The sequence below is a fragment of the Cololabis saira genome, chromosome 4 (assembly GCF_033807715.1).
Source record: "Cololabis saira isolate AMF1-May2022 chromosome 4, fColSai1.1, whole genome shotgun sequence".
In the NCBI taxonomy this organism is placed as follows: Eukaryota; Metazoa; Chordata; class Actinopteri; order Beloniformes; family Belonidae; genus Cololabis; species Cololabis saira.
Window position 1 is genome coordinate 37,108,638 of NC_084590.1, and position 27,147 is coordinate 37,135,784.

The 27,147-nt window shown below is 40.7% G+C and overlaps 1 protein-coding gene across 5 annotated transcripts in view; it reads left to right on the forward strand.

Moving 5' to 3' along the window:
- Nucleotides 1-27,147, forward strand: part of robo1 (roundabout, axon guidance receptor, homolog 1 (Drosophila)) — a 229,927-nt gene that overhangs the window by 19,162 nt on the left and 183,618 nt on the right. The window contains exon 1 of one of the 5 annotated variants that reach the window (XM_061719662.1): nucleotides 25,760-26,268. The exons of 1 other annotated variant lie outside the window; for it this stretch is intronic. In XM_061719662.1, the coding sequence (XP_061575646.1) occupies nucleotides 26,121-26,268 (148 nt within the window). In that variant the 5' untranslated portion in view covers nucleotides 25,760-26,120. Of the gene's footprint in view, nucleotides 1-25,759; nucleotides 26,269-27,147 lie in introns of those variants that run through there. 3 more of the 5 variants (XM_061719658.1, XM_061719657.1, XM_061719660.1) reach the window with 3 other exon arrangements.

The following is a 27,147-nucleotide window of genomic DNA, read 5'->3' on the forward strand; positions in this document are numbered from 1 at the left end:
GTCGTGCCGTTCTTTCCATGCACTGTATTGCCCGTGTCTGTCATACCTTCAGGCTTTGCTGCACAAGTGCAGCTGTGTACTCAGCATTCACTTTTATCAGCCCCGCAGAGTTTATTGCACGAGGCGTAGCTTGAAGGTTACAGAGCCGCACAAGCAGCAGCTGCTCAAAGCGATATATTGATACACTCTTCACAGCTATTTTGCTGCACCAACATTTATATTATTCGCAGTTTCCAGGTCTAAATAATTGTGGTGGTAAATGAATACAAAAAGTTTGAGAATTTCTGACAAATATGATGCATCTAGTAATTTTTGCCGGTATTGTTGAAATATCTCTTGGTTAGAAGCCGTCTACAAGTGCACGCATTTGAAATTGGTGCTGCAGCTTTGTGCTACTCACTTCCAGGACGCAAGATGCATGATTTTAGGTTAAAATAAATGTACAGTACTGAGGATGGATAATACTGCTCAGATATGGGTGTGTGGTGCCACATAATGCTGCAAATCTGTACAATTCACTGAATTAGATTTTTAATGTTGGGAGGACCAGTGACAGAGTTGGGTTCCTCTTGAGTTTTTCAGTATGTAGTCACTTTAGTCACACCGTCATAGAAGATGGATATAAGCCACATTGACCATAATGTGATTTCTAATTCCTACAAGTTCCATGCTTACTTGTAAATTAGTAGGCGATTGCAAATCTTTGATGTATCCTGAGGAGTTTTGATTGGAATAAGTCCCTCACTGTTTGTAAAAAAGATGTCTTCCTCTTTAAGTGGCCTGCAAAGACATGCACGGCTCTTCTACTCTGAAGACTAGAGAGTCTATTTATATGGCTAGTTTGCAGAATCAAGGAAAGCCTCCTCAACATTTTTTCTGGATAGTTGTGGATAAAAATTTAATCCCCAGCTCCTTCAGGCATCAAAGTGTTCTTGGGCGAGACACGAAAAACTGCACATTAACCACATTATGCTCACGGTTTGTGATTGTAAAGAAAAAAAGGCTGCATACAGAATGAAGAGTGCATTAAGTTTCTGGAATACAAAGCACATTGTAAAGCTCTTTCTAGTCCCTAAATGGAGTTGAGAGGCTTCTTATACATGGATGTCATGTACAATTTACAACCTTCTTGCTGAATTACAGTAGGAAAATTAAAAAAAAAAGATTTTCTAACTGAAATAAATCACCATATTTTGATACGTTTTCTACTTGCTGTGAGATGTATCTGGTTTATTTCATTTTTATTTACGTCATCAGTTCCTACAGCACACTGATGCATTACACATCGACACAAAAACAACACTGTTGGACGAGGCTCTGCTGCAGTTTATGTGCAACAAGGTGACTGAGCTACAGGAAGGTATCCATGGCAAAATGATTAGAGTAGAGTAGGCTGACCTCCAGCGTGAACCCCACATTTCCCCCTGCTTCCCCCTGCTACAAACAGACTAGAGTGCACCCGCACATGGAGTGTATCTATAACATAAGCATTGCACTATGGTTGTGCCTGTGTGAAGATAGAAATAGAAACACATTATAAAGCACTTTATTGAAACTGGTTGAGGTCAAAAAGGCCATATACAAGTGCAAGAGCATTAATGTTGTAATTAATGATGCCTAACAATGATCAAACATACCTCTGTCCATACACTGAATACATCTGCAATGCATGTTTTATGTTTATTCCCAGCACCATTTCTTTCTTGGCATGAACTAATGTCTAAATGGACATTATGGGCCATTACCAATTCTGAAATGTTGATTATGAAATTGTGTGAGGGCTGTGAAAGATTAGCGGAGACATAAAACCTGACAGCTCCACGATGCTGCCTCTTCACTGTCTATGGCATCATTTTCCTGATGTCCTGCATTCACTATTTTGACTGAAATTAATTACTTCTGGTGCCCTTTATCAATCTGACAAAGCAGAGATGGGAAGTTGACAGTGTGGACTTTATTAGCGCTCATTTCCATATGAACAACAGGGCTGAAGAGGCCTTCAACCTACCCTTATTCTGCCCATAAATTGCAAAGCACACACACACACACACACACATGTATTTCCATGAATGCCCCTAAAATCTCTGTCAGGCTTCATTCTTTGTCTGTGACACAGTATCAGATTATCCAGATGAGGTGCTGGAGGGTTCATGGATGTGAGGCGCAGTATCATTTTCAGGTTCGCTCGTCAATGGGTGCTGAAAGACCCCCGACTTTTTATGGATTTTAGTCAGATGGGGGGAGGAGGTCCAGCGTTTTCTTCTCAAATGGCCACGCTGCTCCAGACCTTTGTGTGCTCTGTTTCATCTCGCTCCCAGTGAACTGTCACTGGAAGTATGTTTATTTTCTCATCCAACAGTTTTTCCTCCTTTTTTCCCTAATCACCCAGTAAGTGCGAAGGAAAGTAGCGCGCGGCTCGTTCCTCGCTGCGCATCCCCACGAACTGCACTCGTGTAATCACTTGATCCCAGCTGTGTTTGATGATGAGAGTGCCGAGCCGAGGTGGGTCGCAGACACACGCTGAGTAGCTTATCTTCACCTCCTACTGATTGGACGCAGATCTCTGAGAGAACCAATGAACAAGTCTTCTGAAGCGTTTCGGTCGTTACACGCTTCCACACCTCTTTCCCCGTCTCTCTAACAGCTCTTTGTGCATTTGTGAGATGTAGCCACTTCTCTCCGTACAGCCGGAGTGAAGCACGGTGAACATTTTTGCATGCTGAATGCGTTCATCATGGTTTGAAACCGTCTTCACTGTGTGTGCTGACGTGGCCGTTCAGCGCACGTCTGAAGGGGAAGCCAAGGTGCTGAGCTCATGCTTCCTCGCAGCAGCGACAGCAGTAAACAAGGCACAGTGATGTGAGCGGATCCCCTCAGCGCTCACCCGACGGTGCCAAAGTTGCAGTGTAAACTGCCGTTTATTTTGTTTATTGTCATCCATACAGCAGCTTTGTGAAGAGTCTTGTGCTTGTCACAGCAAACTGATGAGCTGTATAATTGAAAGAGAATGCCGTCTTCGAGCTGTGATGATGTGTGATTTACCGCTGGAGAGAAATGAATAAGAAAATCAAATGGCTTCAAATTGCCTCAGGCAGGAGGAACAAATGAATATCTTCTACTCTTTTATCAGTCTTCTCCTGCCATCTTCAATCAAGGTTATGAGGAAGCTTCAAGAGTTGCAGGTAAAACAGAAGCACGGATGTTTCATTCTCATCTTTCTCACGGATCTAATGGGGTTTGTTTTAAGAAGATTTCAGCCCACGATTTTTATAGTCTCTGACATTCTCAAGTATCCTTTGACAGCAACAGTAAGGAATGACAGGACAGAGGACACTATTCAGAATAGCAATTACAGACTTTAATGAGACCTTTAATGGCAGGTTTAACACTTGCCTTATAATTTTATGGGAGCCATATAAATCGATGGAAAACTCCCAGTGCCATTTTGAGGAAAGCTCGCAGCTCGACCCAGCGAAAGACAGTGACACTATTTAAAAGCACATAGACAGTCAATGGAGATGTGAGCATGTCAGTGTCTGAGGGCTTTACAGCGATGGTCAGTACTGATTGCTCTGCAAAAGAGGCTTATGTCAAGGTGACTGTGTCAGTGTGTCATCAGAATATCCTCATGCAGAGCATTCCTTATTTATACATCTGATTTCTCTATTCAATTTGTTCTGCTGGTCCCATGACAGCGGATCAGGCCAAAATTCCCCAAAGAAGCCACAAATCAATAAGGAGGACGCTGACGCAGCGCTCTGGGGTGAAGCGTGAGTGAGGAGCTGACAGGGCTCCCATCACTCTTGCCTGACATGTTCTCAGCACATCTGACATGCTGTCACACACTTACCCCTCCCTCCTTCACCACATCAGCCCTGCAAACATCTGCACTAAAGGTTTACAAGGCTTTAATCCTGTTTCATGATTGGTTATATCAAACAGTAGACAGATCAACTCTTCTTTTTTACTACGTGCTTTGGGCAGTCTGTTGGTGCATGTGTTGCAGTCTTCTCCTGCTGAGGCACTCACAGTTCTTGACATTTGCAGAGCTATTCGTCTAAAGAGAAGTTGTCCTCTTTCGTATTGATTTGTCATCAGTTATATGGTTATGCTGGTTCCAGCACTGACAAATATTCTCAATTTTTGGTAGAAGAATGGGTCGATTGGGAGTAAATGGAATCTGCTGTCTAATATGTGCAGTGAAAAATGCAGCTATGCATTTTTATCTTATTTTTTTCCTCCAGTGGCTTTGCTTTGTATATGTTCGCAACCATTTTTGTCAGTTCCTCACTTTGGTCCAGGCTAAAAAAAAGTCTAATACAATAATTTATATCCATGTACTCATGATTTGTCCATGTCTTTTTCATTATTCAGTCAGATTTGCACTCAGTGCAGTAAACCGTTTCAGTAGAAAATGCTGGACAAGAGCATAAACACAATTTTTGACTTTGCAGGTATTTCTTTTATTCAGGATTTAGTCACCATTTACAGTCTAGAATTTGTTTTGTTTCAGCAACTTACTGCTAAAGTTACAATTAAAGTAAGACTGCATTTGCGATAATGACCAAAAACCTCAAAAACAAAAAACACACCGCAAACTAATTGATAATAGCCAATGTGTCCCAGAGCACAACAGTAAAGTCAGTCATAATCTTAGATAACAAACATTTCTCTCTGATATGACCACCCCATGCATATGCCCTGGAATGCAATAATTTTTAATCTCAAATATATTATGTCTTGTAATCTGAGATAGAGTTAATCAAAAATTCTGCAAATCAGATGAAAAAAGTAATAAAATCTACGGCCATCAAAATATATCACCAAGTAATATTTCCTTTTCCCTGGAGCCTCATGATCTGCTAGTTTTGCTATTCATTCATCAATTAAGGTCAGCTTCACACTATATACAGTATATACCTTAATTTTGTCCCTCTCCATTTATGTTTTTCTTTGACTGAAGCCCATCTCTCTCTCTCGAGCCCTCGGTGCTGGTAAGTGCCGTTGACACCTCCACTTATTTAGTAGTGACATCCATCACCTGGAAAAGGTCTCGTGGCTTTTAGTGTATTAATACACATTAACAGTTCTCTCCATGCCGGACCCACCCCCACCAAAGCCTTCCAGCTGTAGTCTTATTTAAAGCGTCTTTGAAGGAATGGTGGGAGCGGAGTTCATTCTTCAATACTATTAGCCCCGGCAGATTCAGTGATTTATCCTCCTTTTTATAGGAATTGTTTATTTTTGTTGTTGATGATGTTTTTTTCCTTAAGTGAGGAGGTTTCATGCTTAGTTAGGCCACTAGCAATACCTCTCACATTTAATACATTCTGACCTGATTTATCAGTTTGAGGACAGAATTGACCAACACAGGGGAGAAGTGACATTCAAGTCCATTCATCAATGTAACAGCTCTCAAAACAGTGGTAAACCAACAGAGCCTTAAGAGCGCCTTGAGGATGTCAGACAAAAGTAAATGGATTAATAAAAATACAAATTGAAAACTGTTCAGTTGATGGTCCAATGTTCTATAGATTCCCAAAGAAGACAAAGACTTAGTTAGACACTGTCGCTCCTTCCAGGCAAAGCTTGCTTTAACCTGCACACCACGTCTGGAGCCTTTACTTAAACATATCATTGGCTTTACCCCAAGGTGGAGGGTGTAGGGAGGGCTACATCTCTTTATACCCAATTAAGCTTGCCAAGGGAGGTAGACGGTCCCGACTGAGGGCTCCTCTCCCTCGGTGCCCCATTAAAGCACTGAGAAGTCTGCAGAAGCCTAAGTCCCTGGCGGACAAAAGCCTTGACCCGGAGCCAAGGAGAAACGCTCCAGCTTCACTCACCTAAACATACCGACGTGACTACAAAATAAGAAGTTGCCTGCAGTTCAGGAGAGATGGAGGTTGCACAAACTTGTGTGGGTGTATGCTTGTGTGTGCAAAGGGAGGTGGAAAAAAAAAAAAAAAACACTTGTTTTTCTTGGTAGTGTATCTGATGAACATGGTAAGAACTATTCTGGTTGTCTCAATAGGTGCAGTGTTAGCTTTATTTTCTATTCTTAGGGTGAGCATTTTTCTACAAACATGTTTAGACATCAGTCTTGCTCTGTAGGAAAGGAAACATCGTTCCCTAAGCCCTACCTCTACTCAAATCATGACAAATGCTCTAACATGCTTACCCAGTGGTTTTGCATCACTCATAATTCATTGTCCCTGGTCCTCCCAACCATCTGGGATCAGCTGGCCCCCAACAGTGCCAGTGCTTCCTGTGTGCTCCAGTGGTGCCGACCCATCTGTCCCTGCCTGGAGGCTGTTGTGTCGAGTCTCAGTGGTCCCGCAATCAATGACCACGTAGATGGGGCAGAGAAATGCTCCCCCAGTGTCCACTTCTACCCGCCTCTGACTCGGACAGGTCTGCAGATGTGGACTCTTTACTTTCTAGAAAGCTTCTTTTCTTCTTTTCTCTTTATTCTCTTCACTTTGTCGTCTGCAGCTCACACCATCTTTCCCCCACTGCACACTCTTTGTGGCAGTCAAGGGAGCACTGAGACCGTCTGTGTTCTGTTTGTAGTAGTGATTATGATCACAGTGACAGGCTTATGGGCTTGTCATTAGCATTAACAGCTGAACCTTTCTAACAATGGCTGCAGTCACGATTTATTCAGGTAAGGGGGAGGACTTTCAAACTTTCTTAATTGTCCTAAATTTCTTAAAGCCACATTTCCAATAAGAAAATGAAGGTTTGCACTTATGTGGTCTGCCTTAGGTGCCAATTAGGGCTGAAACGATTCCTCGAATAATTCGAGTAATTCGATTACAAAAAATGATCGAGGAATTTTCTCTGCCTCGAGGAATCGTGTAATTTATTTATTTATTTATTTTTTTTCGTTTAATTTCACCAGCTCAAAGCCTCGTATTACGCCCGGACTACATTTAATGCGACACAACACGCTGACGCTGCGCCATACATCCATGCGCTGCGCACGTTAAAGGGGGGAGAAATCAGCCTTTACCCGGTATATAAACCTCTGTTCCCGCTACAGTTTTAACTAAAAGAAAAGGCAGAAAATGTCAGAAAAATAAAAACGTAATAAAGCTAACTGGGTAGTTTTCATTTCATTTTATCTCTGTAGTCATTCATGGATAAAACAAGCAGCACTGGTGCCTAATGTGCTCCAATACAGCAGGAATCAGAATTTTATTTTGAACACTGGCAAAACTCTAACTTAAAACTTAACTACAACTTAAAATTTGCTTGACACAAATGAAAGTTCAATTGAAACACGTGGGAAAAACACCTAACATTTAAGTTATGTCTGATATCAGGTGTAATGGCATTTTTAGGTTAGATCCTTAGTTTTTTGAGTGAAGGCAGTGAATTTGGTCAACTGGGCGTAAGTTCAGGGTTTTTAAATGCACAGCCATGAACCTACTGTATTATATAATTTAGTCTTGATGTCAATTAACATCTAACATCTTATGTATATTTATAATTGCTCTTTAACTAAACAAATATATGTTTTTTATCCGATTACTCGATTAATCAATGGAATTTTCAGTAGAATTCTCGATTACTAAAATATTCGATAGCTGCAGCCCTAGTGCCAATGTTGGTACAGTTTAAACTCTCATATAAGAAGGGAGATATTTGTAAGTCACAAAGATAGAGCCACTTTAATTTTTTATTTATTTTTTTTGCTTCCTTTGAACTTTGTTTATTACATGGCTGTAAACCCTTTTGCTAGAGGGGTCTGGGGTTCAGTCTGAGTCATATTAATGTTTGGAGCGTTTATTTCATGTTCAATTACAGTGTAGAAGTTTGTGAGTGTGTTATCCTGCTGAGCTGTGACGTCATGAAGTATACACGTGCACACTGCCATTCCAGTTGCAGAAAGTGTACTCACAAAAGAATGTCATTTGGATCATAGCCAGTGTCTACCAGATGGCCATGTCACAAGTTATGTTTTATAATCTTGTCTGAATTTATTGTGCTCAGAGGAAGAACCTAACTCATTATCTCATGGTGTGCAAGTGATTAATGTCAGGGGTCTAGTCTTTTTATTTTCGGCACAAGCTGCCAATTGATTAGGATTCATACACTTAGTCATTTTACCAGGCAATGGAACAATAGTTTAAGGACATTTATCTAATTAAAGGGGCGGGAGTTGATCATGTGGGACAACAGTAAGAGGCCCTATGTGTCCAGCAGGAATGGTTTTAAGGATTCATGTGCTTCTGAAAATGAGGCTGTCAGTGCACAATGAAAGGAGGATAAACGGCAGAGGAGAAATCTATTAATTTATAATTCCAAACGCTGCATGGGGATTGCTTATGTTACAAATATAATCTCCGTGCTGCCTTTAAAAGTTGTGGTCTCTCACATATCAAGATAGAGGCTGCAACAGCGGTATTAACTGCTTAAATCTAAAGACATTCTCTTTGGCTCCAAAAAATGGGGTGTAATTGGAAATCTGGCCTGCAGCTTGTGAGACTGCCGACATGACTACTCAGATAAATAGGCCTGTTAGAAGCACCAGAGAATTTTCAAGACAGCGACAGACTGAGCAGCAGAAAGACAAAGATTGAGACACTGGTATTTTGAAAGTAAGAGAAACATAGAGACAGAAACTGTGGGCATCTCTTCAGTTTTAATGGAAATTAATAGGTTGTGTATTCAAGAAAATCCCATTACAGCCTTGGCCTTATTTGCTGCGTTATTTCCTCTTTTAATGTTTGCCTGTAATACAAACAAAGAGTCCAAACAAAGAGAGTAGGCGAGGTGTGTGGGTGTGGGAATCTGAAGCTTTATTACCTGCCCATATTGAAGGCCAAATTACAAATCTTGGAGCAGTTATTCTTGCCTCGAGATGTTGTTTCAACCCCACGTTTGAGGCAAATCATCCTGTAATGGTGCCGCTTATTGCAAATGCAGGAAGTGATGGAAGGTAATGAATGAGGCGGAGGTACAATCCGGTAAGGCGGCATCTAACTAAGTGGGTCTCTCCTTCTCAACCTTCAGCTAGCCAACCCCATCTCCTACTGCTGAGACCATTATTCAAACCGTAACAAGCCGATTCATTTGTGCTGTCGGTGAGCTGAATTAGATTCCCGCTTGAGTGACCATTGAGCAAAACATGAAGATGTTTTCCGCACCAAACATGCAGCATTTACATAATCTCAGCTCACAGTTGGGGCAGCAATAATAAGTTGTGATAAAATTGTCATTAGAGGCAGGAATGTGCAGGGAACAGGAGACGCTCGGCTCAAGATTAATATGGGAGCTCTCCGTGGTGCTCAAATGTCAAGGGACACAGAATAATGAGACTGGCTTTAAGGATGGTGACATACCTGTATGAGCACATACTTGCTGGCATGCCTGCCTGCATAATTCAGTCTGGGTGCATCTGTGAGTCTATGTATACTAATCTGAAGGTCAAAACGTGTGGTCTCTATTGTGCATCAGACACGTTGCCCTCTAACACATTGCTTACTGTTTTCAGCAACAATTAGAACCCTTGACATAAACAGTTGGGCTAGGTTTTAGAACTTAATCAGTAAATGTTTTACCTCATACACAAACATGCTTGATATTCACACATTTACTGTATACAAGCAACTAGTTATTTAAAGATAAGATTTACATCACGTATACCCTAAATAATAACATACACTGTCCGCAAGGTTATTTTAATCTTGCTTAATACCTTTAAAGGCTGGCCAGTCTTGTGTTTCTGTGGACATACTATAAAATCATAAGATGTACATAACCACAGTGCCTAAAAACACCCTTCTTTCACTGGCTGTCCAGATGTGGCTAAAGAAGCCAAACCCCTCAAGCTAAAGCTGATGGTAAGATAATGCCATGTAATGCAGCTGTTCATGTGCGAGTTAGTGAATGGATAAAAGAAATATCAAAAAACATATATCCCTTTCAAATGTGGAACAGATCTAGGGTATATTGAGGAAAATTATATTACATTCTCTTTTTGTAATAATTTTTGTTTTTGTTTAAAAATTGGATAAAAAAAAAAAAGAAATTTTTTTGATCTGGCATTTAAATTTGTCCAAGGAAGTCCAATCACAAGTGGCCTTAACAATGGGATGGCTTCAGGAACTACCCACCAAACTGATATTGTTGGCTTAGGCGATGAGTCATTAAATCTTTGGGCAGATAATTACCTCAATAAAAGTCATTGCCATTAGGTTTCTTCATTGGATTTTTGTTTGAAGATATTTCACTATACTGAAACCTAATTTAAGCTTATATAGCCTAATTCTATATTTTGTATATCCTTTGCTGGATAAAATTTAGGTGAAAATACTTGTAGCAGTTGTTTCTTTATTTTATTATTTCCTACATCTTTTTGCTTGTTTTCTGTGCAGTACCCCTAGCTGTTTTCCAGGTGCTGCTTTTGAGTGTTAAAAATAACGTAAGACAAGGAGTGTTTTTGTATAACACATTTGTACAAGACATTTCAAAGTGCTTTACATAAAATACAAAAAGTAAAAGAGTTTAAAATCAGACAAAAAAATTACAGAAAGACAGACATTAGTTAATAAAGTTGAAAAGTCGTGAAAATATTGTTAAAGTTGTTTGCAAGTCGATACGATTAGTGTTTATAAGCCTATAACCTGGAAATGTCAGCTCACATTGTCTAAAACACATTTATGATCAGATTTCTTGGAAGGCATTTTAATGCAAGGTCTGAACAGGGTCTTTGATTCATTACCTTCATATTACTAATATGTGATGGTGAACATCTTTGGCTACTGTAACGGGAGCCACTCCTCCTGGAAGGTGTTTTTCAAGACTCTGGACTCTTTTGCCATATTTAGCAGTATGCATTTTCTCTTGTATTTAAAATCAAATGTCTTAATCCAACATGTTAACAGTAATGAAAATTCACTTGCATGACATTGTTCTTTCTTGGATATTTTTTTCTTTTTTCTTTCTTATCGTTGTTACCTCATTACCATCCAAGGCATCCATCAGTATCATCAGCAGTGTCAGTTCAGGGTGTTTCTGCTGGCATGTAGGCGGGTTGGTTAATATTTAGCTGCTATAACATTATTCACTGCTTTTCTTGAGGGAACAATTCAAATAAAAGATCAGTTTGAGATGGAAAAGGTCTGTGGATTCTAAATAGGGCTCAAGTCATTACAATAATAATATTGTTACTGATAAATACAATTACTTACCTTAGTCAACTCAAAGATAGATAGATAGATTTTTCAAACAAAAAAAATGTATCATAGCTTCATAAAATATCAATTCAGTATAACAATAGATACACTTGATTACGAGGAGAATACAAAATTACAGAATACAAAACAAATATTCAAACTGTATTTGTAAGTTAATTTCAGTTTTATTTCAAATCTGAAATGAAGGATAAGTATTCACATGTACCAGATACAGTGTATGTCAAAAATATTGAAAACTATTTTAATAATAAAAAAAAAAGTACTGACACCTCTGTTATAAGTGCGCCGTACTGAAATGAACATTTAGATTCTCCTGTTGTCAAAGTAAACCAAGCCTACCATAACTTTCATCTTTCAGCAAAGGTCTAGTTTAACAACAACAACACGCTGAAATGTAATATTTGGCTAAAATTATCCATCCATCCATTTTTCTATGCCTGTTTTATCCTGTAAAAGGGTCGCGGGGTCTGCTGGAGCCTATTCCAGCTCATTACAGGCGAGAGGCAGGGGTTCACCCTGGACAGGTTGCCAGTCTATCATAGGACCACATATAGAGACAGACAACATAAACGCTCACACTCACACCTACAGGCAATTTAGAATAATCAGTAAACCAAACATGCATGTTTTTGGGCTGTGAGAGGAAGCCGGAGAGAACCCACATAAGCACGAGGAGAATGTGCAAACTCCACACAGAAAGACCCCCGCCAGGGCCGGGAGTCTAACCAGGAACAGACTTGCTGTGAGGCAACAGTGCTAACCACTAAACCACCATACTGCCCACTGGCTCAAATTATTTCTAAAATCTAACTTTGCTGTACAGTCTTGATCTTGAGATGAAACAGCAATAGATGTGGATTATCTAACCCTTTGTATACAATTTTGAGAAATTTTAGTTCTTAATTCAGTCTTTATAAAATAATAATAATGTTAATAATTTTATGTGAATCAGTTATTTTCACTCACATACCCTGTTATCAGCCACAAAAAGTACTGATGTATGTAACTTCTTTTATAATATTTTGTAACTGATAAAGCACTAACTCTTGATACAGTTCTACAAGTAACTGTCTGCTTCCCTCGGTGATGCACATACCCTATCTCCGGTTTTAAGGTGCTATCCAATATTTTTATGTCTGTTTTATTATATTTTTTCAGTATTCATGCAGGAAGTAAACAAGTCTAACTGAGCAAAGCCATCAAAAAGGTGCTACAATGCAGGAAGCACTTCACAAAGACATGGCGTCCACAGTAATGTGCAATTTGTCACAGGAAGAGGCTTTAAACACTGCATTAGGTGGGCATCAACCTGGATATATTCATCTGCAGACAAAAGCAGAAGCAGCACAGAATGGGATGTTTGACTATTATCAGTGCTGCAGAAAACATTATCGTGTTGTTGCTGCAAAAACATACCGAGATCCTCCCTCCCTCCCCTGGAATTAGAGATGCTTTGACCACAGGACATTGTGTTTTAATGAATGTCTCTAACCTAATGGTCACACCACTGGTTTATGTTATTAGCTTATTTTTCCTAATATGCACCCTTGTGAAATAGGCCGTTATTTTGCTAAAGGTTGTGCTTCATTTATGTCCATGAAAATAAGAAGTAGTGAGTTGTGGAAAAATAAAATTGCTCAATTTTCTGTTTAATAATAATCCCACTTCTGCATTCTGCATTTAACTGGAGTAACGACAAAATATTGCTTAACGAAGATAAATTTCCCATCATTACTGGGCCACATGTTTGTGTTTGGGTGTTTGGAGCAGAGTACAGGCTACCTTAGAGGCATTGCCTCTTTTCTCTGTTCAATGACGTGTCGGTGGGTTTAGGTGAACATGAACACGTGAACAAGAAAAGTTCCTCTTTTCCTGTCGTTTAACTTGAGAGCGTCCACGTGTTGTGTGTGTGATGGTGTGCCAGTCCCTCTCTGTATCGGGATACAGGGGTTTATTGTAAAAGACCCACCCTTTATAGAGAAAGTGTCAATTTCAAGACAAAGTCAAGATGGCAGTCACACAGAATCCATATTTAATAGTGGCAAACGGAGCAAACACAATTGAGGAAAAATCAATACTGCTTTCACGTTTGATCATACGTCACATCTCAGTGAACCACTACTTACCTCTGTCCTTTTGTCTCCCTGAAAAGGGCTGTCAATTTCTCGCAATGAGTCGTAAACAAACGCATAACGGTTCCACTTCTCTTTGTGCTTTGCGGACGAAGAGTTATCTATAGACGTGTACAGTAAATAGAAGTAGGCATGTGGTGTGAAATCTGTCCGTGGAAAGACAAATGAAGAAGAAAAGACACTTTTAACATTCACCTTTTTTTATGTTTTTTTTTTTTTACCACAAAGCAAATTGCTTTGAAAGGTGCCGAGCCGCTGCGGGAAGAAAAAGTTAGCAAAGGATGTATATTAGACCGCCTGGTGAGACGTGTGCTTTTAATGGCGCCTGCACAGGAAGGGGGCAAAATCATTATCCTGTCGACGTGTTAAAGAAAAGCAGATTGAAGGCTTTAACCATTTCATAGTGTATTCTGAATAGATAGATGAGACATGTTCAGGCCAAATGATATGATATGATATGTTTCTTTTATACTGTTGTAGGGCTGGGCGATATGGACCAAAAGTCATATCTCGATATTTTCTAGCTGAATGGCGATACTCGATATATATCTCGATATTTTTTCTGTGCCATAATTGGGGTTTCCCCCAAAGCATTATAGCATAGCATCTCTGTTAGCTTCATTTTTTTCTGAGGCAAACCCTTAAAAAAACAGTCAGTTTTAATACAAAGCCTCGTGCCAAATGTCACACAGGTACCTTTATTAACAGAGGTCTGCACAATATCAAAATGTATAAAACAAATGAAATAAAAATAAACTGCCTGCATATAAAGAATAAAAATGCTTCTTGAATAAAATAAAACAAATATCCCTTTCCTGCATAACAATTAAATTAAAATACACTGTGCAATTAATACAATGTAGACAGTAACAGGCAGACTTTTCCACTGAGGTTCACAGTTGTGCAAATAACAAAACATTTGTGCAAATCTCAAATAAAACATTCAAGTCAATTTGTCACAAAATAAGCTATATCAAAATCATTAAAAAAAAAAAAAAAAAAAAAAAAAAAAGTAAATCGATATAAACGATATTGTCTCGTACCATATTGTGTTTGAAAATATATCGATATATATTAAAATCTCGATATATCGCCCAGCCCTACACTGTTGACTAGTTGGTATGTACTTGAGTGTACTTGAGGCTGTTGAGGTCAGGATGGCAGCATCTTGCTCTCCTTTAACTCTTTTGGTCAGCAGGCAGCTTGTTCAGCAGATGTGCCTTTGGTGCTGACAGCTCCAGCGCGGGACCAGGGTGAAGGATTACTAGGAAAGGACGGTGGTAGGGCACACGCATGATGACCTGTCGACTTCTGTCACCTGTCTTTGTCTGCCTTTCTTTTCTTCATAAACTGAACCCCCTCCTTCCTGCCGCTTTTCTGAGCCCCGTAGGTTTTATGCATTGTTTGGTGAAACAAGGTTTCCCAGTAATGGATCTTTTCTATATCCGAGCTCAAGTTATCTGCTGTGACAGCCCTTCGCTTTCCCCAGACTGGGCTTTGTATTACCTTTGTTTGGAACAGAGCAGAATTTGAGAAAAGGAATTTCATTACGCTGTGTGTGTGTGTTTCCTTTCCCATATGAGCTTTTATCAACTACACATGGATTAGGGCACATATACCCAGGTGTATATGCAGTATATCTGTCGTTACTGACACCCCCCCCGAGCGAGTCGTGTGTGGTAAAACAGACCCGTGCTGAAGGACGTGTAAGAGGACAAGTCTGTCATTATTCACTTAACAGGCAAAGAATGTGCCATAACGGCCTCTGTGCTGCTTTTCCTCACCTATTGTGACTGGTAGTGATGGTCCTCATGTCTGTTTCTGAGATTCAAGCGGGAGAAACCCATTCCAGTACCAGCAGGGAGATGATTGACATGGGAGGCCTCTTAGTAATGTATAAAAATGTGCCTCTGATCGCTGTTCACTCATCCAGTGGAGCATGCTGGAAAATACCAAGCCCGCAGTGAGCTCCAGGTCCCCCATCAGCGGGCAATGTGTCCCCCCCCCAACGAATTGCAGTGCTCAGTCTGGTGTACAAATGCCCATCCCTCCCCCTCTTCCTATCTTCTACCCTCTCCTCCCACTCCTGCCTTGGCACACGCTCTGGTATGCACTGAAATTCAATCAGATGCTTAATTACATCTTAACATGGGTTCCTACCAGCTGGCTTTATTCCCCTGCTTCTGATTAAAGGGATTAGAAAAATGAAATTTAACAGTGGATTTGCATATTTCTCTGAAAGGCGGACTGGCATGTCTCTGCGGCTGTCTGGTCAGTGTTTTGCCTTTCTTGCTCCCTGTAGTCAATAGGATGAGGATGGAAATCAGAAAAACTTTCTGCCCCCAGTTCTGAACAGCAGGTTGAAGCAATGGAGAGATGGGACCCTCAACTTTGTCTCCCCTCCCCGTCCCTCTCATGGCACTGCAGACATGATACCACCCCAACAGAGTTATGCATAGATCCCATCACACCAAAAAACATCCCAGAATGTGTTTGCCTGTTGTATTTAATTGTGCTTGTTTTATTACCTTGAAGATGAAACCATTTCTGCTGCTGATGTTTCTCTGATGAATGGCACACAGCAAAAACCGGGTGGCTTTAGGCTTCTTCCTAATGGGGCCAAGTGAGCCCACTATCCAAGCTGTGCAAAGAAAATGGGCCCATTAATCACAGAGTCACCAGCATCATCTCCATATGATTATTCTCCTCATGTGTTGGCCGACTCTTTGCTGCGCAGGAATTATCGCAGCATATTTCGCTTTATCCCCCCCCCTCTCAAAACAACTTGCACTTTCACCATCTGTAACTGAGTTTATTCTATTATAAGAGGAGATCTACTTACATTTCTACCGTTTATTTTATATAATTCAATAAACATCCTTTGTAACATTTCATCTGGATTTGAGGCAGAGATTCTGAGAAGGGAGGAGAACAGGACAGAAACTTGAGAATTGAATGTTTACATCATGCTGGCTTATACTTCAAATATGAATTGGTGTTTACTTTGTCCAATTAAAGAGGACTGAACTAAAGCAATCATTTTGGTATGAGTCTGCGAACAAACCAGATCAATCATTAACATTTTGTTTCTGAAGAAGGACACTTTAATTAGTCCCAATGAAACAGTGTGAAGAGCGCAGGCTCAAGAAAACTATAACATGAACAGTGGGAGCTGTGGCTCAGTGAGCTGCAGCCTAGTCAGTCTCACATGAGACTCTACTGCCCCCTTTTGGAACAGGAAAGATCATCACTTTATATGTCTGAAGCCAAACTGGAATTCATGGAATTTACATTATTCCTGGAATGAAGAAATAATAAAAAGACATGCAAAATAAGTTAAAAACAAGAAACTCATGCAAAAGCATTCCAGTGAAATGATGTGCCTGACTGAATGTCGTAAGACAAACTTACATTCAAGAATGTTTTGTAAGCATTTTGAATGGGTCATTAATCCAACTGTAGCATCTTCTCTTGTTCCCCTGACCTCTGTTCTTTCTATTTCTATTCTTCTTTCTATTCTATTATTGCCATTTAAAGAAAAGTATAGAGCTGAGCTTAAAGATTTTTTTCTTTTAATACCCAACTTGCTTTTCAACAGATCCACAAAACAATGCCATTTGAGATAACAAATGTCTCCTCAGCATACGTACCAAGATCTGTTGATTTAATGTTGGGCATTTAGCTTGGTTTAGAGTGCCACCTCGTGGCCAGAGAAAGTATCACTTCCATTACTTCCTGCTTCTCACAGGATCATGGGGTAGATTTTAATTTACATGGCTTCATTATTATTTCCCGTCCGTATGTGCAAAATAGCACTATAGAGTTTAGTATATATCATATCTTTTTATATTTTATATAGGTGTTGGTTTTTGGGGTGTTTTATTTCTCCTTTTCTTGGTTCTTGTATATGACTGAGTGAGTGAGATGGAGATGTCAATTTCCCCGAGGGAACCTCCCAAAGGGATGAATAAAGTCGTCTGAATCTGAATATGAGTAGTAGTATAAATTATATGATCAGACAACCTACTAGTTCTTTTAAGTATAAGCAATGTCTAAAAGAGTTACTTTTTCAATATTTTTTTTCAAGAAAATTTCAAGAAAAAAAAAAAAAAAAAAGATTCAAATGCACCTTAACATTTTTTATATTTTTTATATTACTTATATTTCTTGTATTTCTTATTGTTTGCACTACTGCTATTTATCTTGCACTGGAGAGGTGATGCTACCTCTAATCTCACAGTACCCAGGTACATTGATAATAAAGTATTCTGATTCTGATTCTGAAGACACAAGAAGATGCACACACTCTGATTCTGATGTTTTAAAAGTTGGTAACTAAATGTAAAGCCAAAAACACTACTAATAATGACAATACTGATAAAGGAGAATGACTTTGACTTCATTTCCAAAAAATAAAAAAAATGCACATGTTAAAAGAAAATAGACTTAATCTTTTTCTTGAGCTGGCACTCCTTTGGGCAGAGATGTATAAAATCCATCGTTACCATCAATGTTTTTGTGTCGAACATTGCTGCGCTCTGCACATGCTGCTAAATGTTGCACTTGCAAATCACATCACTTTTTTAGACATTAACGCTTCGACTGCAACTCACATGCGCTTTTCCTGATCGATCCATGGGAGTGCTTGTCCTTGAAACTCTAAGGGTATAGGATACTGTACATCTATTTTTAAATAATGTATTCCAATCAATTGGCAGCTAAAGTGATCTTGTTGATTGAGAGTGGCTGATTTACAGATCTAATCTGGAAGTGTCTAATTCAGGACCTGGTTGTCAGGCGTCGCTTCAACACCCTAACCTCGATTTTTTTCCCAAAGTGCCCCTGAGCTGCAATCGGCTGCTGAGGTGGCTGAACCTGATATAACTGAGGCACTTGGTAAATTGTACCGAGTCCAACAGTGCCACCTGCTGGACAGAAGTCGTATTGCAGAGGCTGACCTCAGCAGAACCCTGCTTACATCTGCAGATATTTTGAAGCTCATTCAAATCTGCTCTTATTGCTCTAACACCTTTTATATGACACCAGATGTTTCACCTGGTTCTCATCATACAGTCCACTGCGCACATACTCTAACAGAAGGCTCATTAGAGACACATTGAATCAGGGGCACAGGTCATTAAAAGATTGTGTTCCACATTTATATCACTACATAGTCATAAAAAAAGTACATTTCCACAGAAGCAGCTAATGTGCAGAACACTGCATATGGTCGGACTGCATGTTAGATTTCAAACCATATGCAAAACAGAACAATTCTTTTTTTTCTTTTCTTAACATGAAATTGTATTGTGCAGGGACATGGTCTTAATTCCTTCCTTGATGAAGCAAACTTCAAATCTTTCATTTGAGGTTTAAAGGATGTGGGGGAAAATGAAAAATGCAAAAAAAAACAACAAACAACGTATGTTTTTGTTTTGATTACGAGAAAGAGAGCACAAGCAATGTGTGTATTTGAAGCCACAAAGCTGATAAAGTACATCCACATCCAGGCTGCCCAGATCCAGTTTGCAGGTGGACGTTAGTCTTCTTTTCTCACAAAAAAATAGAAGAAAACACAGACACATATTTCAGAGTGGTTATGGTCCAGATGGCCGTGCAGCCACAGCAGCTGTAAATCAGAATGTGTTGTGCTTCCTGGACGAGCGGGCTGCAGACTGGAATCTCTCTGCAAGGTGAGACTGCTGACAACAGCCATTACAGGGAATGAAACTATGACTTTGGGGCTGAAGGGTAGCGAGGCAAATAGCATTCAGCCTTTTTGTCCTGATAAAGTAGCAGATGTTAGTTTTATTAAAATCAACACATATAAACTTAATTCTGATGTATTCCACCATAATCCTCTTTAATGCTCATTATAATAAATATCATATTGCTTGACATTGATATTGTTTCAAAATAAACTGCAACGCTCCAGTGAAGGTTGCCAGTAAAGGATTTTTAAAAGGCATTTTAACGATAACTTGCACGCTTGTTCAGTTTTAACACGCGCTACAAAAAAAATGTTTTGTGAACCTTGTATACAGTGACACAGAACAGCCCACTCATGTCAGTGTTTATAGTATTTCAATATTTCTCTAGGAACACCGGAGACATGTATATGAACTTAAACTTACAATAGATTGAAGTCGTTGCACGGATCTGCAGTAAATCTGGTTGCGTTACATCCACGTCTATGTAAGTAATGACATTAATTTCTCCCTGCACACATTAACCTTCAGCCACCTTCCTCATGCGACTCCTCATTGATTGGAGAGTGCTGTTGGAAGGGCAGGCCGCGTGTTTGCATTCGAGGAGAGAGATAGAAGGCTGGAGGCGTAGGTGGAGCCGTGATGTTGATTGAGTGGGGCACCATAACCTGGCCATAAAGTGGATGCTGGGTGTGGCCCTGTATATCATCCTCCACACATGCCGAACATAACTCTTTGAGAAATTGCAGGAGCTCTGCAGCTGATGCACTAATAAGGGTTTCCGAGAACAGCGTGGCGTTGGTGCACTCCGCCACTGAGCGCACTCACCGGGGCATCAAAGGAGAGCCGTTTCTGAACAGTATTTACAACTTGTAGATTAGATGTCACTGTGCTGTATTTCTTACCTTTCGTTGACACCCTTATGTCTGAAAATGTAAATGGATTCAGATTTCTTTTTGCATTCTCGAGATTGAAACTGCAATGAAATATGAATCGCTTGGACCTCTGGTATGCAGGAAAAGGAAGGAAAAAAAAAAATCTGTCATCGCACACTGTCACTGTACAGCCAAGTCCTGATGACTGATTTATAACCCATCTGCCTTCCTCCAGAGCACCATCATTTTATATTCTAATCAAAGGAGTGAAAAAGGCACTGGATTATTGTGTTACAAACTTTCAACTCACATAGCCAAAGTTGACCCTCTGGATGTCGTGAGAAATATTTTTATCACATCATGTTAGCAGACACTATGAGCTTTATAAGACTCCAGATGAAACACTTAGCAAATATAGGACCTTAGAGTTTATAAGCAGGTTTTACAATCTGATCTGGTGCCTGTGCTGCAAATGTTAGTCTGCAGGATCACAATCCAGCTTTTTGATTATCATATACAATCTTGTATGAGGTTACAACCAAGTCTTGTTTAGCTTAGCCTACTTTAGCATTTATTTGCTTGATTAACTGGCTGTTGGCTGTATATTCATACTTATTGTAAAAACCTGAAAGTTAATTTAAAGGGGCAAATCCAATTGCGGCTACTCAGACCAGAGCCAATATATTCTTCTGCATGTGGGGGCAGAACTGAGCCAGAGTCCCCAGGTTTCTTGGTATGACAATGGTATCAGTATGGGTCAGCCCAAACTGTCTGCAACACATGAGTGTATGGTAATTAACCAAGTAGTGGTGCATCTTCTTTTTCTGCAGTGCTGCAGCATGCAGTGCTCATCCTCCTGTTGTGTACTTACTCTATTTAACTCAGACTTAGCAACAGAGCAAATTAAGCATAACATTTGTGAGTCTGAGCCAAGCGCCAACCACATGGAAGCCAGCTTCATTGCAGTTCCTCGGCTGGCCACTAGAGGCTGGCAATCTCCACTGACTCCCATGTTAAAATGTCCAACAAATAAACATATTTATAGCCTGGTACAAGAAACAGCATAGGTCCAAATTACTTGATTTCTTACCTATGACAACTCTGAAGGGGGTAATTATTTTTGTACAACGCAAGTAGAGTTTTATATCAAGCATTACATTCATTTCTATGATTGATTGACAGTTGGCTCAGCCAATGGCTAGCCACCATCTCTTCCTAATTCATAGTCGCTGTGCTTCTGCACTTAGCAAAGCAACCAGCATCTTTCTTGGAAAACAATGAAAAACAAATAGGAGCTGGAAATACGTCAAAGTAAATTCTTTGGTACCCAGCAGACCAGTCACATGCATAGTTACAGTTCTGGGGGGATGTGCACCAGCTTACAGCAAAGGTTAAAAGGTAAAGTCCTCTGCTTCAACAGACATATATTGAACCATAAATCATGCAAAACTCTTGTTCGGTCTCTTGTTTCATCACTCTCATTTTCTGTTCTATCGTGCTGCTTTGACGTACAGTGCAGCTCTGCAAACTAGTTTCATCCCTGTTGATGAGTGACTTCATTTTGCAAAGCAGTATGCAATTGTTGCAGGATATTATCCAACGTTACTTTAGCTATTGTGGGGACAGGACACTGTGAGAGTTACAAGGCTTCCTAAAAGTAACCAAATACTGCTTCAAATGAAAATTAAACTGCTTTAACGAAAGTTTCTGGCTGTAGTTTCAAACCTTCTTTTTTTTCCTTCTTGTATTCCTCTGCTGGTGAGTGGTGTGAAGTGGGTGCGAGCCCCCCTCCTCCTGGATCTCTTGCTGTGCTCCAAGCTGTGTGCTAACGTCCATACCCGCCTGTTCATCTCTGTTGAATATCTTTGTACCATTCATCGCCCCTGCTGTCACATCTCACTGGCAGAACTAAGATAGGCCAGAATGAGAGCATCGCAAACGCCATGCTGACATTTGGGGAATGAGAAACAAACAGAGATGTAGATTGCATAGTTTCTAGCAGATGAGCTGTTAGAGATCTTTTCTCTGAACACTGCAGTGTAACCGTCTTCACTAACACTTTCTTTATTTGGTTTAGTTCAGCTGCTCCCCATCGATTTTTCTCAAGCGTTCTTGATGCTTTTAGCAAAGAAATGTGTCACTAATGTGTCACTGATGTTGGGCAAACCTTGTTCCAGCTTTGACAGGCCACATAAGTTCATATGATTATAGTTTTATAGTTTTTTTTATGGGTAAGTCTTTTGATTGTGCTGTTTGCTCTGCAGCCATGACACTGACTGCTTGTTTTATCACATGATATTGATTACCTATGGTCTTGGAAAAAACAATAGTCCCAACATCATGACTTTGCATTATTTAGTCCCTGAAACAATTCAACACCACTGGAAAGCAGTTTTACAGCCAGATTAACCATGCAGTTTCCTTTTTCTCCATTTAAACAGCAGTGAATATAAATATACTCAACATAATGTCTACAATTATGCAGTTATGCGCCCATTTAATCTAAGAATGAAGGTGTTCAGCTGTTTGTTGTGTCGGTGCTTTACTATTAATTAGAAGCATTGAAAGATTGGTGTCAGTGAATCCACTCTATAGCTGGTGTTGGCACTCACACATGGAGGGGGCGCTTTCACTAGCTGGAGTTATTGAGGCCTCCTGCCAAATATCTCAGTCTGTGTTACAGTGGTTTTGGCCTGAAGGGTTAATTACTGGGGCTCATCACTACTTTGTTGCCTCTTATGGGAAATTTGTCTTGTTGGCACAAACAATTGGCAGCGTTTAGGTAATGACAAGAGAAGGCAGAGGTATGATGCTGTGGGGTGTTTACACAACCTTTGATCCCCTGAAAGACTGAGAGGTTACTTGAAGTTCTGTGAGCTGCAGTAGATAAAAGCAAAGCAAACAGCGTCACGGAGACGGTGTGTGGTACCTTTATAACACCTAGTTAGAGACTTGGTAGAACCTGTATCTGCTGATTCAGCTGTGCGCTGCTCTATAGTGAATTGTCTCATTATGTATGCCCTAAACAACAGAAATGCTACTATTTTACTACTGTGATTAACAGCGTTAAAACCTGTAAAATGCCAGACTGAGAGACAGATTAGTTCATAGGTTCATGACATAGGTTCATGACAAGTTGGACAATTCCACATGTTAGCATCAGAGTATCCTGATCGGCTAGATTAGATTTTTTTAATTACCTGGAAACGTAACTGTGGGATCTTTTAAGGCAGACTTTCAGAGGAGCTTTCTTGCATTACATTAGAAGAAGATCAAAAGAAATCAACGAAGATACAGTATGAGGAAAATTATTGTCTGCTTTCACAAGTCTGGTTCATCGTGGGTACACAATTTCCAGATGTTTGAAGGTCCCAAATAATAATACAAATATATGCACCACGGGAGCTATCATAATACTCTGGAAGAAAGCGGCTTCTGCAATCCTGAGATAAACATGGTTGGAAATGTTCAAATGAACCCCCGAACAATGCCAAAATACCTAGTAAAGGTACCAGGATGAATCTGAGAAGAGGGTATGATCATGTCTCTTACTTATTTGAACTGATGTGCCACACTGCGATAGAAAGCCACGGCTCCAAAACCAACATAAAAATGCCAGATTACAGTTTGGATCATACATTTTTCTGATTTGTCCTGTGGTTTGATGAGGCTGTGACTTTATCTGTTTTGTTCCAATAAACATTGCTATGTTTGAAAGAAAAAAAGAGTTTGCAGGGCTCAGAACTGTAAAATATAAGGGTTAGGGTCATGTCGTGCTTCGCTGCCCATTCCACAAAGTCAATGGCATCATAAGGAAAGAAGCTGAAGAGTTTGAAAACAATTTGTTGACGAAGTGTATTCAAACTTCTGACTATGACGAAATCAAGACATTCTCCAGAATCCCCAAATAAGATGATACAAACCATCAGTTTCCTCACATGGTCAGCATGTCCATACTTGGCTCACTTCACAAGCCACATAAAAATCATCATTTGGCTTTGGAGTGCTTCTTTGTGTTAAGTTTCTATGATATCTATTCTCTTAAAAGTAAAATAAATACTTCTATGTCTTTGTCTGGATCTGTTCACCTCGGGCTTTGAGTGAGCACATGACTCATCTTTCATCGACTGAAAGATAAGTGCCTCCGTTGCAACGTCTCCAGTTAATTTCTCTGCATAGAATTTGCATGGTCGAAATTTCTTTGCTGCTGGCAATAGAAATGACATTCAACAGGAAGTAGAAGTGTAAGATTGGTGTCCTGAGTGGTCTGTCCTCACTGCAGAGGTAATTATTCCTAAGGCCTAATCATTAGAGAGCCCTTTTAATCAGACTTCCATCAGTGGCTAATGTAACACAATTAATTACATCTCCAGGAGCATGGTCCTTGAGGAACACTACATCAGGTTTACACGATGGCACAGAGGGGCATTTTTTTGGTAATTACTGTCCATGCTACTCAGTAAAATGAGAATATTTGCTAATCAGACAATCTGAACACGAAATAACTTGATAGAGACATCGTATTTTATTATTTAGCAGAAAGCTTTTGTGCACATGTATTTGTTCTTCTATCCTCGCACTTACCTGGCACTCTGTGAATGCTCATTATTTGGACCATGCTGGTCCAGAGTATCTCTCATCTGGTAAAGGCATTTTACACAACAATAATGGAGGGCAAATGAAAGAGGCATGTGGGGTGGGCGGAGGGGGAGGGGCTGCTGACACCTCCAGTTCCCCCCACGTTAACCTGCACTCACCTGCTTTCTGACAGTCGGGGCAGCTGGAGGAAACGAGCTGTGTAACTCTATACCCAGACTTGCTGAGCTTGTTTTTTACATAAATAGTCTTTGTGCGGTGTGCGCATTGTGTGTATTTTGAACGGTGTATGTAGTGGAGAAATAACACAAAAAAAAAAGAGTGTACAGATGATCACTATGAGCCTCTCTTTTGTTTTACAGATGATGCAACTACATTCTGACTTTTTCTTCATTTTTTATGCTCTCTCTTTCTTTAAGCAGTTTAACTTTCAAATTTGGAATACATGTGAGCTCTAGACTAATCTTATAGTCTCGTGCTTTAACTGACCAACTGTCAGTCGTTGCAGAGGTTAACCTGCAACGGGTTGCATCATACCAGTCAAACTGGTCTGTACAGTTGTCCACTCAGCGCAGGGCGGTTGGTGTTTTGCATGCAGGTACAAAGCTGTGTTTGATCCTAAATCTGGGAGTTGCAATCATTACTTTAATCCTCAGTCAGCAACGTGCGCAGCAGACGGTGCGTGACCTCAGCCAGGCTTTTGGGGAATCCTTGTTTAAAATAAAGTCATAAATGAGCATCTTGGGTGTTCCCAAGTGCAAGAGCGGGAGCTGTTGCATTTGTGAAATTGTTATTCACCCCCTCCTCCTCCTCCTCCACTTCGCACTTGTATCACTCAGTCGCTCCTCTCAGTATCCCCCTCCTTCCCTTCCTCTCTCTCCTCTTGCCTTCTTCCTCGATGCACTCCCCCCCCCCACCCTCCCAGACACTCTGTTGACAAAATCAAGGCTGCTCGTGTTGTGTGAACTATCTTGGTGATTTATTCCTTCTTCTCATATCAACACAGCCCCATGTGATCTGAGATGTGTGGGGAGTGGACGAGGAGAGCAGAGGATTACACACGTGCATTGATTCACACACACGCGCACACTCATGGACACACTGACTTACTTCAGTCACTGCCTGGCGTGGGTGACAAGTTGGCTGCTGCTGGAGAGGTGATGTGTCACCATCAGTGTAACCGCTCCGTATGTGACCTGAGCAGCTTCTGTTTCGCAAGGAGGATACCAGCTTCCATCTACCAGTGCCCTCCGTTGTTGTTTTCTTTCTTTTTTGGAAACTTCCGTTTATTTTAAGGCTTTGGACGGCACTGCGATAAATAACACCACAACTTCAAGAGAGCCGGTGGGGAAAAGAGGAAGAGTGCGGAAAGAAGCAAGAGATCATTTTTTTTTTGCAGAGTTCCAGAAATCCAGGAGGAGGGGAATCTGCCTTGAATCTGCAAACCCTCTGTTGGGCGTCAGTGCTTGACCCGGAGCTGACGCTCCAGGGGGAAGTCGAGGAGAGGACGTGTTGTTCCTTTGAATCACAGCAGACAGCTGTGTGAGGCATGACTGTGCATGGGACAGCACTCCTCACGGCCCTCGCCTCTCCGCTGTAGAGCCGATGCGAGCGCCGGAGGCGGGCATGGCCGGCGGGCGGATGCCCCTGCTCTTGCTGGTGTTGCTGGTGGAGGTGCTGAGTGGAGCCTGTGTGCCAGGCGAAGGCTCAGGGAAGCACAAGGGAAGCTGGAGGTGGAAAGGTGACAGGAGCAGTGAGTAACTCCTCCTTCTGCTGCTGCACTTGCAGCACTGTCTTTGCTCTTGTATTTCTATCCTTCTTATCTCTTGATTTTTTTTTTCCTTGTTTCATAGTAAAAGACCAGCATTGTTAGACATTTCTCTTTCTCATGTTTATTGGTCCATTTAGTCCCTTGGGGTAGTTCGGTTGTAGTTTGAGACTCGGCTCATTTCTCTGGAACAGGCGTCTGGATATTAGAGTGAATAAATCATCTATATGAGGCCAGAGACCTTTTGCATGTGTTGCCCGCTTTAAGAGAAACCCATATGTGTGGCTGCAGAACTGCCTCTCTGCTTTTGGATTTGTTTTGAATTGCTTTTCGTACATTATTATCTTGTTTCCTGTACTCCTCGGTCTTATATTCCTGTATGAATCTCTCTCTCGGTCTCTTTCGTAGACATTAATTGATCAGTGTTGAGTCATAAAAAGCTACTTAGAGTGATGGAGGGCACTCATTTCCTTAGTGTAAAAGCTGAGTGTGGCTCTCTGTTCATTACATATGCTGACACATGAGTGTAGGGATGTTTGGAAGAGAGAAGATGTTCAAATGAGCAGAGAGCTTTGGCTGTGTCAAGACATTACTGCTGTCCACAGGCTTTTGGCTAATGGGATTGTTTGGCATGCCACCACTGCTTGGCACTGAGTGATGAAGCGTGGTCGTGTACGTCCCTTTGTGTCCGTCCCCTGTGGAGGTTAAAGGGAGATCGCTATTTTGATATTGTTCCAAGATTAAATGACTGGAATGGGATGGAAAAGGCTCTGAGGCGACCGGGAGCACGTGGCTTGCCTTTCCAAGGCGATGTAAGCTGCTCTCGGGGTGGCAGGAAAAGTGGCGGCGTCCACAGTTTTAGAT